Genomic DNA, 17,163 nt, shown 5'->3' on the forward strand with positions numbered 1-17,163 from the left:
TGCCAAGGATACTTCCTTTAGATGGGTATATTTCAGTTATTGCACAAGTTCATTTTAAATTCATTTTTAACAATATTCATTACAATAAAGAGTAGTTTTGACTTTTCCCATTTAATTAGTGCTACCTGCAATTTAATTTACTTTAATTATATATGAAAGTACATATAATTTATAGATGAATAATTCATAAGTATGTGGCATGTTTGGTTAGGAAATTGGAAGACTTCAGAAATGTAGACCAAAGTTAGACTATGTATTGTTGTGTTAAAAACTGCTTTCATGATTTGATGTTTGAAATTTAAAATTTTTAAGTTTTAAAAAATTAGCTCGTTTATTTTATGACTTTTATATATGTTTCCAAATGAAGAAATAAAAGATAAAATTTCAAGTTGCAATGGACAAGCATATTTCCACAACTGCCATACTGCTGGGTTTGGATGGTTCCTTTAAAAATAAAAGGTCAAATTAGCTATAATCATGACTATCTTTTTTCTTTGCATATTGATTTTTTTTAAGTACTACTAGGGATAACTCAGTGCTGAATAAATCTCGATTGAATGAATGCAATGTGTAGATGTGGTGAAGATCAGTAAAGAGGTACGTTTGCAGAATAATTATGCAGCTTGCTTTTAACCATTGGCCAAGTATAGGTTTACACTAAATATGGGCTGGATCAATCCCATTGTCCCTCTGGATCCACTCTCCATCTTTCTCTACCCTGTGTCCTGTTGTAAAAAGTTAACTTTTATGGATTGCCTCAACAATGTCTCTTGTGCTCTGGTTTCTATCGGGTTTGGCCACTGGAGACTGAAGGTGAGTGAAGTTGGGATATTTATTCCCCCAGCTGGTAGATCACCTCAGGCTGGCTAAGTCTCATGACTTAGTCTCATGACCCCTTGAGACTTGGCTTGACCACAGATTCCTGCTGTTACTAGCCTTGAGTTTTTCACTATCCCTTGTAGTTTCTTTTCTGCTCACACATTTTAAATATTCTCTTTATTAAACACTTATCAAATTACATAATTTGAGTATGACAGCTCTTTCATAATGTAGGACTATGAACGAAAACAATGTAAAACTACGTGATGCTCATAAACATGGCAGCCTGGTAGTCAGTGAATGTTAAAGCAACTGAGCAACTGAATCACGAGCTGTCTCATCTGATATTCATTATATGACACACACACTCAGCCAAACACATATTCAAGGCTTGAGAGAAAATTAGTCTCAAATATTTACTGTTGATTCTAAAAAGTAGAAAGTGAAACCACAAATATTCTTAACCACAAACACTTGCAACCACAAACACTCGCTGATAACCCCAAAAGTTTTCAAACCACTGGTTTAAACATTTTTTTTGCTAAGTAAAGTATTTTTTACCCCATCCCAATGGATAAATTATGGAATAATGTGTATAGAAGTCTGTGTGTGTGTGTGTGTGTGTGTGTGTGTGTGTGTGTGTGTGTGTATGGGGAATGGTTTAGAAATCTCTGGATATGTAAGAATGTACAACCAACTGTACTGATGAAAACTATGCATAGCACCAAAGGCTGAAATGAATCTTCAATCCCTTAATCTGTAAATGGAAAGAGAGTCACTCACTAGTCTTCCTCTAATCCAGGGCAGAAGCCAGGCTCCAAAGAAGGGTTATTTATTATCCAGCAAGGAGACACAGGTTTAAGACCATCACATGCCACAATTGCTTGAGTCTCTGAGAATCCATAAGCAGCTGGATTATAAACACAGGACATGAATATAACAATACAATATTATGGGAACTTTACGTGAAGAGCTGGGCTCACAGATTTCCCTGTGGAGAGCTGTGATGAGCAGCGAGCTGTGAGTGCTCTGAGATGCCTGCCTGCGGACACTGGGCAGGAAGAGAGACATGGTCACAGCAACTCAGAGTGCAGGGTGTCCAGTTCTTCCCCTTTGGTTGACCATGCCAACAGAAGACAAGCCAGAAAAGGGAGTGAGATACGATGCTAGGGAATACTTGTCACAAGATATATAATGATTATTGATTTTCTTTTAATAAAATTCCTCCAAATCTATTATGGCTTGAAAGTTGCTGAGGTGGTGCCAGCTACTAGGCTGTCCAGTGAAGGTATTTTCTCCAAAGCAAAGAACCTGTTCATCCAGATCCTTCATACTGTCCACATCTCTGATCTCAAAATTGGCCATGCCTACCTGTTTCTTCTTTCCTACGCATACACATGCACACATTCTTGTGGGAAAGTTGTAGACAGTCTACAATCCACTAAGTAAGAGAAAATCCATAAGCCCTAGGGCAACAGCAGAACGGGAAGGAATAGATGGAGCCAGTGAAGGAAGGTCATGTGAGGGTAGAGGGCTGACCTCCTTTTTTCCAGCCGTGTAAAATGGCTGGTAAGCAACTTTCAACTCCTCCTCTCTCCCTCCCTCCTCCTCTTCTTTTTACCTCCTCCCCCTTTTAACCTATTTTGCCTGTCCTCTTTCCAGGCTAGAAAGGAACCAGCTGAGAGTCACTGTGTTGAACTGGAGGAGATAATACCAGTTATAATGGAGGCCCATACCCTTGAGACTAAAGTGTGCCACCTTCCAAAGAAGAGCTTGGTAACCAATGGCTACAGCATATTTCCCTTTCAGGCATTGGGAAAACAGCAACATTAATCAAACTTTTTCCATGTCTCGCTTGCCCTCAACACTACTCAGGCAGCCAAAACTTCCTTGCCTCCCTCTATTGTCAAAAATGCCATACTGGTCAGCTCACCCCAGTGCTTGACCCAAAAGAGTCACATGAATAAATAAACAAATTAGAAATGAATTGATGAGGAATATACTCTCCCAGATTATCTTGCTCTCTACCAAATCAAAACTTTGCTTTATTGAGACCAGCTTACGTCTATGTAATTTTTTTAAAAAAAATCTTTGTAGTAGGATTCACCACCAGTTTAACTTTCTCCGAGGATCCTTTCATTCCTAAAGTAGATCTTTGTCCATTGAAAAAGCCATAATCCAAATCTGTTAGGGTCAATAACATGGAATCTACAGAGCATGCAGCTGTCAGATCCCCACCTCACTCTTCCAAGTGGCCCTGCACCCTGAGGGGCCTGTAGCCAGTCATACCTAGGGAGTAGACATAAATCACCACATATGAGAAGGGCATCTCTTTCCAAGAACTGGATAATATCCCAAGAGAGCAACACATTTCCTGCTTCCATGCTGTCCGTCTACCCAGTTCTGCTCAACCATAACATATCAACACAAGTAGTATTGCTCATCAACCTACTGATTTTCTGTTGGTATTCAAAGAAGTATGATGGGCCAGCAGTCCTCAGGAGGGAGTTTTAACAAAATAGGAAGTATCCTTTTTTTAAACTATCCACAATGAAATTCACTGTAAAAGTCCATCCATCTCTCTTAAAACGTGCTAATTCCTTGTATGGAGACCACTGCTTCTTGAGTGAGTTCTAGAACAAATAAAACACCTCTTAAGGGAAGGGGACCTAGAGAAGGGAGGCCTTTGGGAAAGGAAGGGACGTCCTGAGCCCTGGATCCGGGTGACTGGACTCATCTACCTTGGGTGCTTGCCAAGGCCTGAGGAGCCTCCTGCGATGACCGTGGGGTGCAGGCCCCTTACCTTACCACACTGCTTACATTTTCCCTCCTGCCGACGCCTGTGTACCCAGTGATGACGCACAAAATTCTGTGGGAAAAAAAAAAAAAAAAAAGTAAATAAACATGTTTCAATTCCCAAACTCCAAGGTTAGTTTTCTTTTTAATGTTTTAAGAATAAAGATTTCCACGAACAATCATCTAAGCCCATCTAAGCACAAAAACAAATATGTGTATGTGTGATTTGTTTAACAATAAACATGAACCCACTTGGGAAAATGAAGCCAAATCTCCATCCTCAGTGACCTTTTATATCTGTAGAAACCATTAATCATGCCCTCCCTCTGTGGCTTCCTGGTAACTAATGGCCATAATGAATTCCCGTTACTCTGCTTTCCGTCTAGTAAAACATTGTGCAGATTTGTGACCTTGAGCTGGGGCGGTGGGGGGAGGGTGGGTAACTGAGGCAGGTAAAAGAAATATCCTTAAAGAAATGAGAAGGAGAAGGAGAGAAGGACAAAGACATCCCATTTTTTAAACAAATATGTATTTAATGCTTTATAAATGCCAGGCAGGCACTGTACTAAACATTTGAGCCAGAAAGAACTTAAAGAAATTAAATTCTCAGAAAGAAACAGATCTCCTGATTCGGGACTTACATGGTGACAGCTTTTCACTAGTGAAAGTGAAGGAAGAGAAAAGCTGAAGGAAATTGATGACAAAGACAAGAGATGTGGGCATATCGCGAAATTCTGCGATGAGGTTGTATTTAAACTGTCCTTGGATAACCTGAATGAGATCAGCTTCCAAGGTCTATTCTTGGCTTGAGCTGTAGGAAACATGGAAGGTCCTTTTCCTCCCAAATAGAAGCACCCGTCACCCCAGATGTTGGGATACTTTACAAGAGAGAATGTGGTCTTCAGGCCTAATGGTACAGGTAAACCCTAATAACTTCCATATAACTCATCTCTCTCAGGCCAATACACCTAAAATATTTGCTACTGTTTTTCTCCTGCCCTTTTCTGAGAAAACATACTTTACCTGAAATTAACATGTGTATTTTCAGGCCACAATCCATACTTTCCCTTTAAAATAGGCCCTTTACCATATATTCCGTTTTTCAACAAATACTTACCAAATGCCTACTATCCAGGCATTGTTCTAAGTACAGAGGGACACAGGAAACAGATCAGTGTCGAGAAAAAAAAATGTTATATCAAGGCATGAAATTCAGAGTGACAAAGATACCTCTAACAAGCATTAGCATTATCAATTCCAAAGTGCCACCTCTATTTCTCTTCGTAACGTTAAACCAATTTAAATTAAAACTAAACAAAGATCCTGGAGGAATAATGGTCTTTTAACTATAATAAGATATAAAATAGCATAATGGTCCCACTAATTAGTCTAGTTTTTATCTTGCTTGTCGCACTGTGGCAGTTTAATGAAACAAGGACACAATTCTTACATTGTTCTCAGAAAGAAGCTAATAATAATAGGTAACATATCTTGACTGCTAACACTGTCAGGCACTTTTTTAAATGCCTTACATGTAATAATAATTTTAATTTTCATGAGAATTTTCATGAGTATAGGTGCTGTTTAGTTGATAAGAACTAGTAAAACCCCGAGTTGGTAAAATATTGAAATATTTCTGTATTGGTTGATAAATTGCAGTTTAGTGCCCCTACCATCCCCCTGGCTCCTCCCTGGATGCCATACGCCCACCCTCCCACCCCCCAACACTGGAGCGCACTCCTAACTCCTCATTATTAAGCAACTAGAATGTTAATTTCGGGCATAACAGGTCTCCAAGATTCTGGAGCTCTCTTCTGAAAATGAATCACATTACTGGGGCGATGCCATTGGGTTCTCCCACAAGCTCAGAAGACTGGGCTGTGCCCCACTGATGGCGGTTGTCTGTCCAAGCTTAAATATCAATATAAACAATTTTGGGGGCCTATGGCTGCAAGTCCAGAAACCTGCTCAGTTATCAGCATCCATACCTTCAGGTCAGTGAAAAAACTCTACTGGGGATGATGATATTGGACCCTCCATCTCTCTACTTCACAGATGAAGTGCACCACTCCAGCTTTCCACCCACTCAAGTGAGAAGCACTTTAGCCCACTGCCTGTTTAAGAATAAGGGCTGGGGAGGCCTGGGGCCAACCGCTAGTTGTACTCTATCCCAGTTCACATCATTGTAGGGCATGTTATCAGAGGGTTTGACTTGAATTATCATTATCGTCCTCATTTTACAGATGACAAAACTAAGGTATAGAGTGGCGACTTCAAATGTCAGGGACAGAGCAAGGATTCAGACCCAGGCAGGGTGGCAGCACTGTGTTGCAGCGCCTCTCCTCTGCTCTGAAAGATCAGGTTCAAGCTCCTTCAATAAATGATTTCAGTGACAGTCAGTAGTGGAAATATTGAATACATAAAAATGTCAGGCAGTATTATGAGAGACAGAAAAATTTACTATAATTGCTGTTAGTTTAGCAGAAGCTGAGGGAGAATGAACAGTATCATTGATGTTACGAGAAATTCTCTGCTTACTGAGATTATAAATCACCTAATGACTCTCAATTTAAGAATTTAAGGAGGGAAACATTGGAAGAATTGGATGCAATAACCTATGAGAAATCATGGCTGACTCATGGAATTATTTAGCTAGTGACAGCTCTAATCAAAAGATTAAACCAGCAGTTTCCACAAATCAACAATTATTTAGAAATTATAAGACTGACAATGAATCATTTCTGCTGCAACATACATCGTTTGGTAAGCAGGTTTCTAATACCATGTAGTTTAGTTTATTTAAGGAATAAAAAAGAACTTCTAAAATTGTTTATTTAAATATTTATGACTCTGCAAGTTGTTAAATATTTTTAATACCATCCTTCCTAGGAAATAGGTAGGAAATTAAGGCCCAGATAAAATAACTCAAACAAAAGCACTACTATAGAAACTGAGCAATTGTCTCTAATCTATGCCCCTGATTTGAGATGTCAAGTATCCATCTATTCAGAGGTCTTCTTAGGCCTGATATAAATTTCTTCTATTGCTGCTTAAACATAGCTGGAACAAAGTAAAAGCTGATAAATGTGTGCTGAATTGAATGAAATTCTCAACCTAATTTCTTTGACAATTAAATTGTGGAGTTACCATTTTGGAGGATCATCCATTGTCTTTATCAATTAGGGGAAAGAAACCATTTCTGTAGAATCATCCTTCTTTCCCAAGCACTTAAATTTTTCACACTATTTCCTTTTGACTATTATTTATATCTCCTAAATTATTGAAATGAAATTAGACTCAGGATCTTCACATTGCAAATGTGAGTGTTGATTCACTGCTGTTAAGCTAGCAAAGCAAGGCTGCTGACACCATAACATCTTTTTATTGTTCATCAATCATCTGAATTATTCATACAGCATCTTCAAATACTGGGTAAGGAAAGGGCTATTACTTATGGGTGTTAAAATCTCGGTGATCCATTATTTCAGGGTTTATAGTCAGTATTGTTTGCAGAAATGCATAACACAATTGTTCAATTATTTTCAAAAACAGCCAGTTTAATTCATAGTATTATTCACAGAGCTTTTGAAAGGATCTTAGCAATTACAGCCCAATCCATGCAGCTTATCTCTAAGAAAACTGAGGTCCAGCCAGAAAGGTTCAACTTAGAGGAGTCCAAACAATACTCATTAAAACATTTCCATGTATCAGGCACCCCACAAAGCCTAGGGGACAGTGATTAACAGCCCTGTTCCAGAGCCCAGCCCTAGAGACACCATCAAGGGGAGAAGAAGCAGAGGTGTCCTTTGAACCCAGGTCAAACTAATTCTAAAGTGATTGCTTCTTTCATTTCCATTAAGTAAACTACCTAAGGCCTCTTAATTAAGAAACTCCATGGGTCATAATCTGTCATAAGTATCATCTCCAAACTGTCCTCTTAGACCAAGAGTTCTTAGACACTTGGGGAAAAATTAGCCCCTTTATAAATTCATTCAGTCAAAAGATATTCATTGATCACATCCTCTGCATCCTGCCTGGTACAATGAGGTTGGGACAAATTTCACGTGTGATCTCCCAAAGCTTACACTATAGGAGGATGGCAACAAACAAGCAAATACGTAATAAATAATTATGACATACAAAGTGCTCTGAAGGGTAGAACAAGGTGCTTTGATAAGGAACAATGTGCAACCTACTAACCTACTTAGAGGTGGTCATCAAGGAAGACCCCTGAGGGGCTGATATTTGAACTGAGGTCTAACTATAAGAATCAGCTAGCCATGCCAAGAGATTTCCAGTACAGCAGTGAAACACACAAATGTCAGAAGGTGAGGAATATCTTGATGCATGACTCAAGAACTGAAAGAAAATCCATGTGGTAGCTGGATGGGTTGGAAGAGGTAGGCTGGGTCCAGCCTTTGCAGGACTTTTGACTTTTCATACAAAGCCAAGGGTATGGTTTTCCTCTAAATGATATGGAAACCACTGAAGAGTTTTAAGTTGGAAAATGATATAATCCAACGTTCATTTTTAAAGATGAGTCTCTTAAATCACGGTGGGTTGAAGGGGGAAACTAAAGAATCCTGGAGAACCTATTGTAGTGGTCAAAAGTGAGAGATCATGGTGTCTTAGTCTAAGGCGCTGACAACAAAGATGGAGATACATGGATGGCTTGAAATATATTTTATGAATAAAATTGATAGGGCTGGCAAATGAACTAGCTGTGGGGAGTACCTGAGAAAAGTAATCATTATGACTCCCCCTCACCCATTTTCTCGATCGAGGAGCTGGGCCAATAGTCATCTCATTTTCTGAGGTACAAAAGAATTGAAAAAAATTGTTTTTATGGTGATGGAAATAAAGAGTTTAGTCTGTAATGTATTATATTTGAGATGACTGTGATACATTCAGTGGGCATATCAAATGGAACTCCAAGCGTGGGCTGGAAATGGAAAGCTAGCTGCTGTCAGCCCAGACATGATATGTAAAGCCAAGGGATTGGATGAGCTCTCCCAACAACAGTAGGCAGAACATGGCCCAGTACTAAGCCCAACAAATACCAGGGAGTGAGCAATGAAAGGGCTACCCAGTGAAATAAGAGGAACATTAGGAAAGATGTCATGACAGGAGAGCATTTCAAGAAGCATGAAATACTGAGTAGTTTGAACACATTTGCAAGACTGAATAAGAACAGAAAATTTTCTAATGGATTTGGCATTAAGGAGATACTGGCAACATTAAAAAAGCAATTTCAGTGAACAGGTAGAGTAAAAACCAGATCAGAACAGGTTAAAATGCCTAGGAGGGGACACACTGGAAACAATTTACGTAGTAACACTTTCTGGAAGTTTAGCACTGAACACAACGCTGAGAATCAGAGCCACAGTTAAGACACAGTTGGTGGTTAAGGACTATTTTTGTTTGTTTTTTAAGATGGGAGCTGTCAGAGCATGTTTATGATGATGGAAATAATCTAGAAGGAAGGTGGGGAGTTGAAAATGTAGGAATGGAAGAAATAGCAAGTCCTTGATATGAAGACAAGGGAAGGCGCTGAAAACACTTATAAAGGGTCTGGCTTCATGGAAGAGAAATAATAACAGCAGCTGAAAACATACCCCAAAAATCCTTGCATTAGAAAATTGCACATACAATTACAATTATCTATCCAGAGAGAAAGAGAGATTAAAGGACAGGGAACCAAAGGTAGACATATGGATTCCCTGGTTAGAAATTCATAGAGTCCATCTTAAAAACTCAAAACGGTTGCTTCTACTGTCCTAAATAAAATTTCTCCTTCATCTGAGCTATTACTGAGTTATCTCGACCATTGCTATAGTGCACTTGGGTGACATGGAGGGTAAAACAACCCTATCATTTTTCTTAGAGTTCTTCACCCTACATATGACCCATAACTTTCCTCTTGCTGACATAATAGACAAGCACAGTGGGAGAGGACAGTTGACAGGGACAACTCTTGATATTTTCATCTCTCTCCAAACCTCCACCGCCAGCCTATTCTCTCTCCATGTTTTCTCCCAATCTCCCTGTATTAGCCAGTAACAATGAGATCATTCTTCTTCACAGTGTCTTTTTTTTTTTTTTTGAAGATGTTGGGGGTAGGAGTTTATTAATTAATTTATTTTTGCTGTGTTGGGTCTTTGTTTCTGTACAAGGGCTTTCTCTAGTTGTGGCAAGTGGAAGCCACTCTTCATCGCGGTGCGCGGGGCTCTCACTATCTCAGCCTCTCTTGTTGCGGAGCACAGGCTCCAGACGCGCAGGCTCAGTAGATGTGGCTCACGGGCCCTGTTGCTCCGCGGCATGTGGGATCTTCCCAGACCAGGGCTCGAACCTGTGTCTCCTGCATTAGCAGGCAGATTCTCAACCACTGCGCCACCAGGGAAGCCCCCCACAGTGTCTTTTTTCATTAACTGTCATTAACACCTTTGTACTCAGACGTCTTCTATTCCTATTCCACTCATTCATCTATTCTCGTAGCTTTAATTACTATCTTGATATGCTGACAATTCACCAATGTCTAACCTCTAGCGCCCAATCTTCCTCGTAAGCTCCAAACTTGTCTACCCATTCAGCTTTCTGTTGGGCAGCCCCAGCTGGGGCCTCAGGACACCTCAAACGTGAGAGTTCTACAACTGAACTCATTACTTCCCTACCCCATTCTCAGAGCAACTCATTTGCCAACATCTAATTGCTTTTTCAGAGAAGAACCCTTGTTTATTCCGAGCTCCCCTGTCTTTGTGTCCAAACTCCAATCAAGTACTATATCCTGTCAATTCTGTTTCCTTCAAATTCATATTCTCCAATTTTCTCCATCTCAGTATTACTCTTAGTTCAGGTCACCATTACCTCTTGCCTAGATTAGGAGAACAGCTCCTCAATTTTTTTCTCCATGCTTCCAATATTGCTTGAACTATATGGCATTCCCTCCACACTGTAGCCAGAATAATATATTCTGCTTGTAACAGTTTAATGCCCCCTTTAATTACTATGATGATGAGACATTCCACTTGCAGCCTTGCTCACAAGGGCCTTCCTGGTCTAGCTCTGCTTATCTCTCAGGTCTCACGCCTTCCTCATATATCCTCTCACTTTTGTGCTTGTGTGCCTGTGTTCTGTCTCAAAGGCTGTCACTCACCTCCTAGCTAACCCCCCACCCTTCACTTAGATCATTCCTTTGGGTCTCAGTTTAGTTGCCACCTCTTCCAGGAATTAAAATGGACCAAAAGTCAATAAAATGCTATTTCTTTCTTATCTTTTCAATTCTACCACCTCCTCCTCCCCCCTACTTTCTAGTTCCATTCAATAAGACCTTAGCTCCCCAATACATTCTGTGAGAAGAAGAAAGGGCAGTAGACACACACTGAAGAGACTTGGGGATTTGATTGATTGTATGTGTTGATGTATCGAAAAGAAACTGATGTGGAATAGAGGGAGATGGACTTTATTTTTTTAATCCCTAGTGAATATCTATGAATCCGATGAATCAATGGGAAATAAAAGGTGGTATTTGAACCAGAGCTCTGATATACTTACTTCTCTCGGTGATCTTGAGCCCCCTTCTCGAAATGTTGGTTTACATCGGAAATTAATCTGTCATTTAAAAAGAAAAGTGTATTATATTAGAGATAAGCACCCGACTAGAATAAGTTACCTGAAAAAACCAACAGTGACAGATATTGAGACTACAGATTAAAAAAACCCCTCAAAGAATAAGGAACATAGTCTTACACTATTCTTAGTCTTTTGAAATCATCACCTTAGATAATCCCAAGTGATCCTGTTATCTCCAATCCATGACTCTTCAGTCTCATTGATGAAATCAAAGTATCTTTAGACAGTAATGCTCTTACACCATAAATTTGAGAAACTGAGATAATAAAGAGGCAGAAGAAAAATATATGGCAGCTGAAATCATCCAGCTGTTTTAGATTTTAAAAGTAGGAAAATATAAACTTGAGAAATTTTTAATATGATGAAGATGATTCACAAAAATACACAAAATTATTCTTCAAGCATTCAGCACTCCCTTACTTTTAGATGGGGAGGTCTCCCTATACATTTACATCTTCTTTAGCTACTTGATAAGGTGAAAGAAGTGTAGAAATGAAGTAGGAAATGAGTAAATGGAGTTGTACAATATTACTAGTCATTCCCACAAAATATCAGTTGGCAACAATTGATAATGTGTCAGTAAAACTAAATGAATATCCCCGGGGACTAAAATACTTCAATACATTTACACATGGCAGCTCAAGATAGATAATGCACAGAGAATCCCACGTGGAAAAGGGGCAGGAGGCATGGAAGGAAGAGGACAGCAGACAGCTCACTACTGGAGCCTTTCCCTTGGCCCCGATGTTCAGATAAATGGACTCTGCAGAATCCACTTCCTCTGGAGGAAAGAAACCACCAGAATGTCACTTCCAGCCCCTCCCACACATTAATGCTGTGTAAGCAGGAACGCTGCTCAAAGCAAGGAACTGAGCTTCTGGCCAGGCTCTCTCCCTTGTAGCCAATTTAGAAAGAAGTAAACTTACAAAGGTCAGAAACGTCTAAACAATGATTTTAAAGAGCTATGGAATTTTTTTTCTTTAATACGAAACATCTTGTGGAAAATCCCATGGGTGAATAACAACGTTTGTTATTGTGAAGAAAATTAGTACACGTGAGGCTTTTCTCTCTAACCTTATTATTCCTTTTCCTAAGAATCAACATAAAATGATATCAAATTATACCTCAGCAAACGATAAAGTGAATGAAACTTTAGCATTGTCCTTCCATCCTTTCATTATTAATCTGGTGATAATGCTGGACTTCCAGGTTTTTAAAAGAGCATTGTTTTCAAAAAGTTGAAAATGGAAACTGACACCTGGTCTTTGAAGTCCAAACACTTGCAGGGTAGCAAAAATTGCAGCAGGTGGCGCTGTCTCACCTTTTCTAACTGTTCGATGCAGGCGGTGTGGACGACGATCTTACAGACAGCACACTTCCTCCTGAGAGCTGATTTCTACAACAGACAATTCAAAAGACAAGAAATGTTAACGGTCTGTTCTGAAGAGCTCCCTGGTAGTAAAGAGGGTATACATAAATGAAGGAAACGTAAACCAATTTAAAACTTCATCATAAACATTCAATAATCGGACAAACTTCAGCAATAGTACTCTGACCTACTAAGTAACTTCATATCCATGACTGAGGGTGGCCTAAGATTTTCTCTTTAAAACAGAATTATGCTAGCTACTGTATGCTGAGTATCTACTATGAACCAAGCTCTTTATTCTGTATTTTTCTTAGTTTCATAACCTAACATTGTAGGCATTATTATCCTATGTTTTTTCACGTTTAATAGTTAAGGGGTAGGGCCAACAATCCAACATAGGTCTAGGTTCAAAACAAGCATGGTTTCCCTACAGCCAAACAGTCTACATTTCAAGGGGCCATCCCCTTGGACTTTTATTCCCAGCACAAATCTATACAAAGCTACTTGGTTTCTGCCCAAATCTTCTAGAAGGTAAGAAGACAAATTTAACTTTTACAAGTCACCATCCTTATCACCATCATCATCATCATCATCATAGCAGCAGCAGCCCAGTAACAGCAAAAGCAGCTAAGATGAATTTAGCACTTTCTATGTGCCAGGTATTCTTGTAAGCACCTCACAGATAGTAACTCATTTAATCCTCACCACCCTAAGAAATAGATACTATTCTTACTGCCATTTTACAGATGAGAAAACTGAGGCCCAGCAAGGGATGTGCCCAAGGTCATATAATTAGAGCACAGTGGGGCCAATTAGTCTGATAGCAGGCTCATGCTTAAAAGCATACACAGTTTGGCCTCCCTGACAGTCCGTACCAGTTAAAATTCACAATAAAAATATTCTCTGAGGTTTATCTTTTTTCTAACAATAAAAAACAAGCAGCAGGGAGAGAGAGAAAGGGGTGGAAATCTCAATTCAGTGCTGACGGTGCCATGTAAAATCTGAGCCAGAAATGTTCAGGTCTCTCTATGGAGAACAGGCTAAAAGGCGGATCTGCAGGAATAATTTGGGGGTTTGAGCACTGAAAGAAACTTATTGTAACAAAGTCAGTCTGTGACCCAGCCCATCAAAGCATCCGAGTGTGAAAGGCCCGAAGTCCCTGTCCTTAAGAAAGACACAAGACTCAGCTTCCCCTACTGAGGACCAGCTTCCCCTACTGAGATAGGATTTTTAAGCCAAAAATTGAGGTGTGGCTGCTACCAAGGAGCCTGGAAGGACTGCAAACCAGCACCTTGGAAGGCACAGAATCAGAAAAGAAACTGTAGCCTCCCGCCTCCTTGGTGGTTCCACCCATTCAGCACGGAGTCTCCGCAGTGCCACCAGTCACCAACCAAGCATCCAGAACACTGCAGTCAGTACCGCAGCAACAACACGCGTTGTCTTGATACCCACTGACTAAGGTTTAGGTACCCTGCTTGCAAACGCTTTCATCACTCTTGGCTTTCCTCTGCCTGAGGAAAGAACATGGTCGGTAACCTTACGTCAGCTCGGCAATCAATTGATTTGGCCAAAAAGGAGGATAAGGGAAACCCAGGCATCTAGCTACACTATTGAAAAGTGCCTTGGCTCAACTACTAAAAAGGAAGCTGGGGGAGGTGGGGAGGAAGGGGAAGGGTGGGAGATGGGGAGGGGGAACAAGAAGAGTGACAAGTACTAGAAGCAGCACCAGCAGTGGCGGCATCGCTCAAGGCGACAATAATAAAATTCTAGGTTTGCAAATATTTTCGTGAGCTAAGTGCCCATAAGAAGCAAACTACTGTTGCTCTCCTGTTTATTCTGGATCTCCTGGTGGGGGTCACTGCTGTAGCACCACCCACAGCAAATGCATGGGGCTCCTGAGTGAGTCCTGCTGCTCAAGAGTTACAGTGATGCTCAGGAGTTGATTTCATTCTACTCATTATCCACTAAACCCCTAGTAGATTTCACTGCAGGCAAGCAAAGCAATGCTCTCATGGTAGCAACCACCGATGGGCTTATTTAAGGCCGCCTGAAAAATCTCCTTCCTTACCAGTAACTCCTGCCCTGGCCTAGCCTTGTGCCTGACCGTGTGCTCTGCATTGGGGCCTACAGAGCTCCAAGGGCTCCTTGGGGCTCCTACGGAGTCACTGGGGATGGTGGGAAGGGACAAATGTGTACTTGCTGAAGCCAGAATACCCCTTCCTTGCCTTGTTTTCCATCTGGATTCCAGGTCAGAATCTCCTTTGAATAGGGATCTTGCCTGGAAGAGTTCGAGAACCTGTGGCTTAAGACTGTCCTCTCTCAGCTTCCTAGGGTAACGTGTATCTACACCGATATCATTCATGTGTAATAATTCAAGTGCAATGTTCTACAGATGATAATATATGAAGAAAAGTGCTTTATGTTATAAAACTAATTTTATTTAAACAATGTTAAATTTTAAAAGGCCCTCATAAGGCATGCTTCTATGCCTTCTGAGGCAGAATATATAAAACCGTAATCTGAATTTTTGTTTATAATCACTACAACATGATGTATTTTACTACAAAGAACAGTCATTTTTCTGCTTTCTGTCTTTCTATCAGGCTAGATAACCTTTCAATGTTATTGTGTCTGACTTTAGTTGCCCTCAGTTTCTTAAATGATAGCTTCTAAACAGCTTCTAATCTGATAAATCAGATAATTAAGGTCTATAATCACATGCAAAATTAAGTGAATAAATTCTGAATGAAGGCCTCAGGTCTTTTTCCATATTAGAAAAATTCATGGATTTTAGTTTCTCAACTGATGAAAACTGCTCCAATGAATCAGAAGTCTCAACTGCTGACTCCTTGGTTTATGACTATGCTTTAATTAGTTAAAGTTATTTGAAGTAGCTGGATAATAAGCTTCTGGGCAGAAACTGTTCAATTAATGCTTGGTTATGTTCCAATTTTTATTTGCAAGATTTAAACTAAATATAAAGATAAAACACAGGAATCTAGACATTCTCAATACTGTAACTACTCACTTTTTCTTTAAAAACTCTTAAGTCAATACTTCCTTCACTATGAAAAATGATAAAGCAAGAAAAGTCATTAAAATTAAGTCAGCAGGTTAGTTGTTACTCTTCATATCGGGACATAGCTGTTATAGAACCTAGCACAAAGATACAATTTTAAAAATAAATATGGCCTGGCACCCAAACATGCTTAAAAATTAACATTATAAAAGTTTAATAATTCACTCTCATCAATGAATTTAAAGGCCAATTAGGCTTACTGCTTCAAATATCAAGTAACCTCAGTGTCCTTACTAAGGGTTTCCTGATTTTGTCAAAGGAAATCCATTAATTTGTAAGTGTGTGTGTGTGTGTGTGTGTGTGTGTGTGTGTGTGTGTGTGTGTCACATCTGTAAAAACTAGTGGAGGGGGCACATCTGTGAAAACTAAGACAACATAGGCTATAACATAAATTATATCCCATTATACTCTGATCATAATTTACTTATATAATAATGACACAATGAATGATATGTTACGCTTTAGGATGGTGGGCGTAACCTAACCAGCAGACTAACAGTGATTGTAAGAGAACACACTCAAAGTTCTGACTTGGCCCTATATGTTTCCCATGCTGTGGGCACTGCTGGCATTCCAAGCAGTGACAGTTCCTCACCAAACTTCAGCTCATATCAAGTATGGAAGTAAAACTGTTACAGCCTTAGACCATTGGCTCTGGGGATGGAAGCTGGAGCGGGGACAAAAGGACCAGAGGCAAGCAGTGGTACAAAGTATATAATTGTCCCTGAGAAACAGTTTAATATCTAATCCTATCCCACCTACCCACTTCCTTTGGTCATAAGTCCCTGATCCATATGTACCACCAAGCAAGCTATATGTTCTTCCTTTGAACAAGAGATGTGATTTCTGCTAAGTAACAATGAATATCTGGTAGTAGTTAACAACGTTTGATTCTAGAAGAGAGGGAGGGAAGGAAAGGCTAGGAGAAAGAAAGGGAAACCTAGTTTCACAGGTTTATGATTTCTGACAGGTCAACGCCTCCTTGCTGCCCAAGGAAACTTAAATTGAATGCCACCCCTCATAGTCTGAAGTTTGACCCCAAGAAGCATGTACGAGGCTGGCTGAGCCCCTTCCCAATAAGCACACACCAAATCTCATTTTTCCCTGAAGATGGTCAAGTAATCCTGCCTCTGACCCCACCTCTCCCACTGTATTCTTAAGGACACCACCCTCCCCCCAACAGACACACACACACACACACACAGGTTTAATCACCAGAGATCAGAAGCGGAGAAGTAGGAGGAAATATTTAGTCTCCAGAGCTGACATGGCAACCCTTTCTTGGCCTCCTGTCTCAGGAGACCTCAGGGCCAGAGCCTGATGCTGGCCACACAGAAGTATTGGCCTGGCAGCATCTCACTGCAGACAGAGTTCCCAGACATGGGCTCACAGACGCAGTGCAAGGAAGCACTGCTTCCATCAGCCCCGCCCTTATCATAAGGCCACAGTGACAAAAGGATGCATGGCCAGG

General features: G+C 40.2%; 1 protein-coding gene across 2 annotated transcripts in view; it reads right to left on the minus strand.

Annotated features, from left to right (window-relative positions):
* Positions 1-17,163, minus strand: part of DGKI (diacylglycerol kinase iota) — a 466,299-nt gene that overhangs the window by 256,847 nt on the left and 192,289 nt on the right. For both annotated transcript variants that reach the window (XM_060107765.1, XM_060107764.1), the window contains exons 4-6: positions 12,566-12,640; positions 11,167-11,223; positions 3,623-3,688 (exon numbers count right to left, since the gene is read on the minus strand). In XM_060107765.1, coding sequence (XP_059963748.1) covers positions 3,623-3,688; positions 11,167-11,223; positions 12,566-12,640 — 198 coding nt within the window. The remainder of the gene's footprint in view (positions 1-3,622; positions 3,689-11,166; positions 11,224-12,565; positions 12,641-17,163) is intronic.

This window comes from Mesoplodon densirostris, chromosome 9 (assembly GCF_025265405.1).
Source record: "Mesoplodon densirostris isolate mMesDen1 chromosome 9, mMesDen1 primary haplotype, whole genome shotgun sequence".
Taxonomy (NCBI): domain Eukaryota; kingdom Metazoa; phylum Chordata; class Mammalia; order Artiodactyla; family Ziphiidae; genus Mesoplodon; species Mesoplodon densirostris.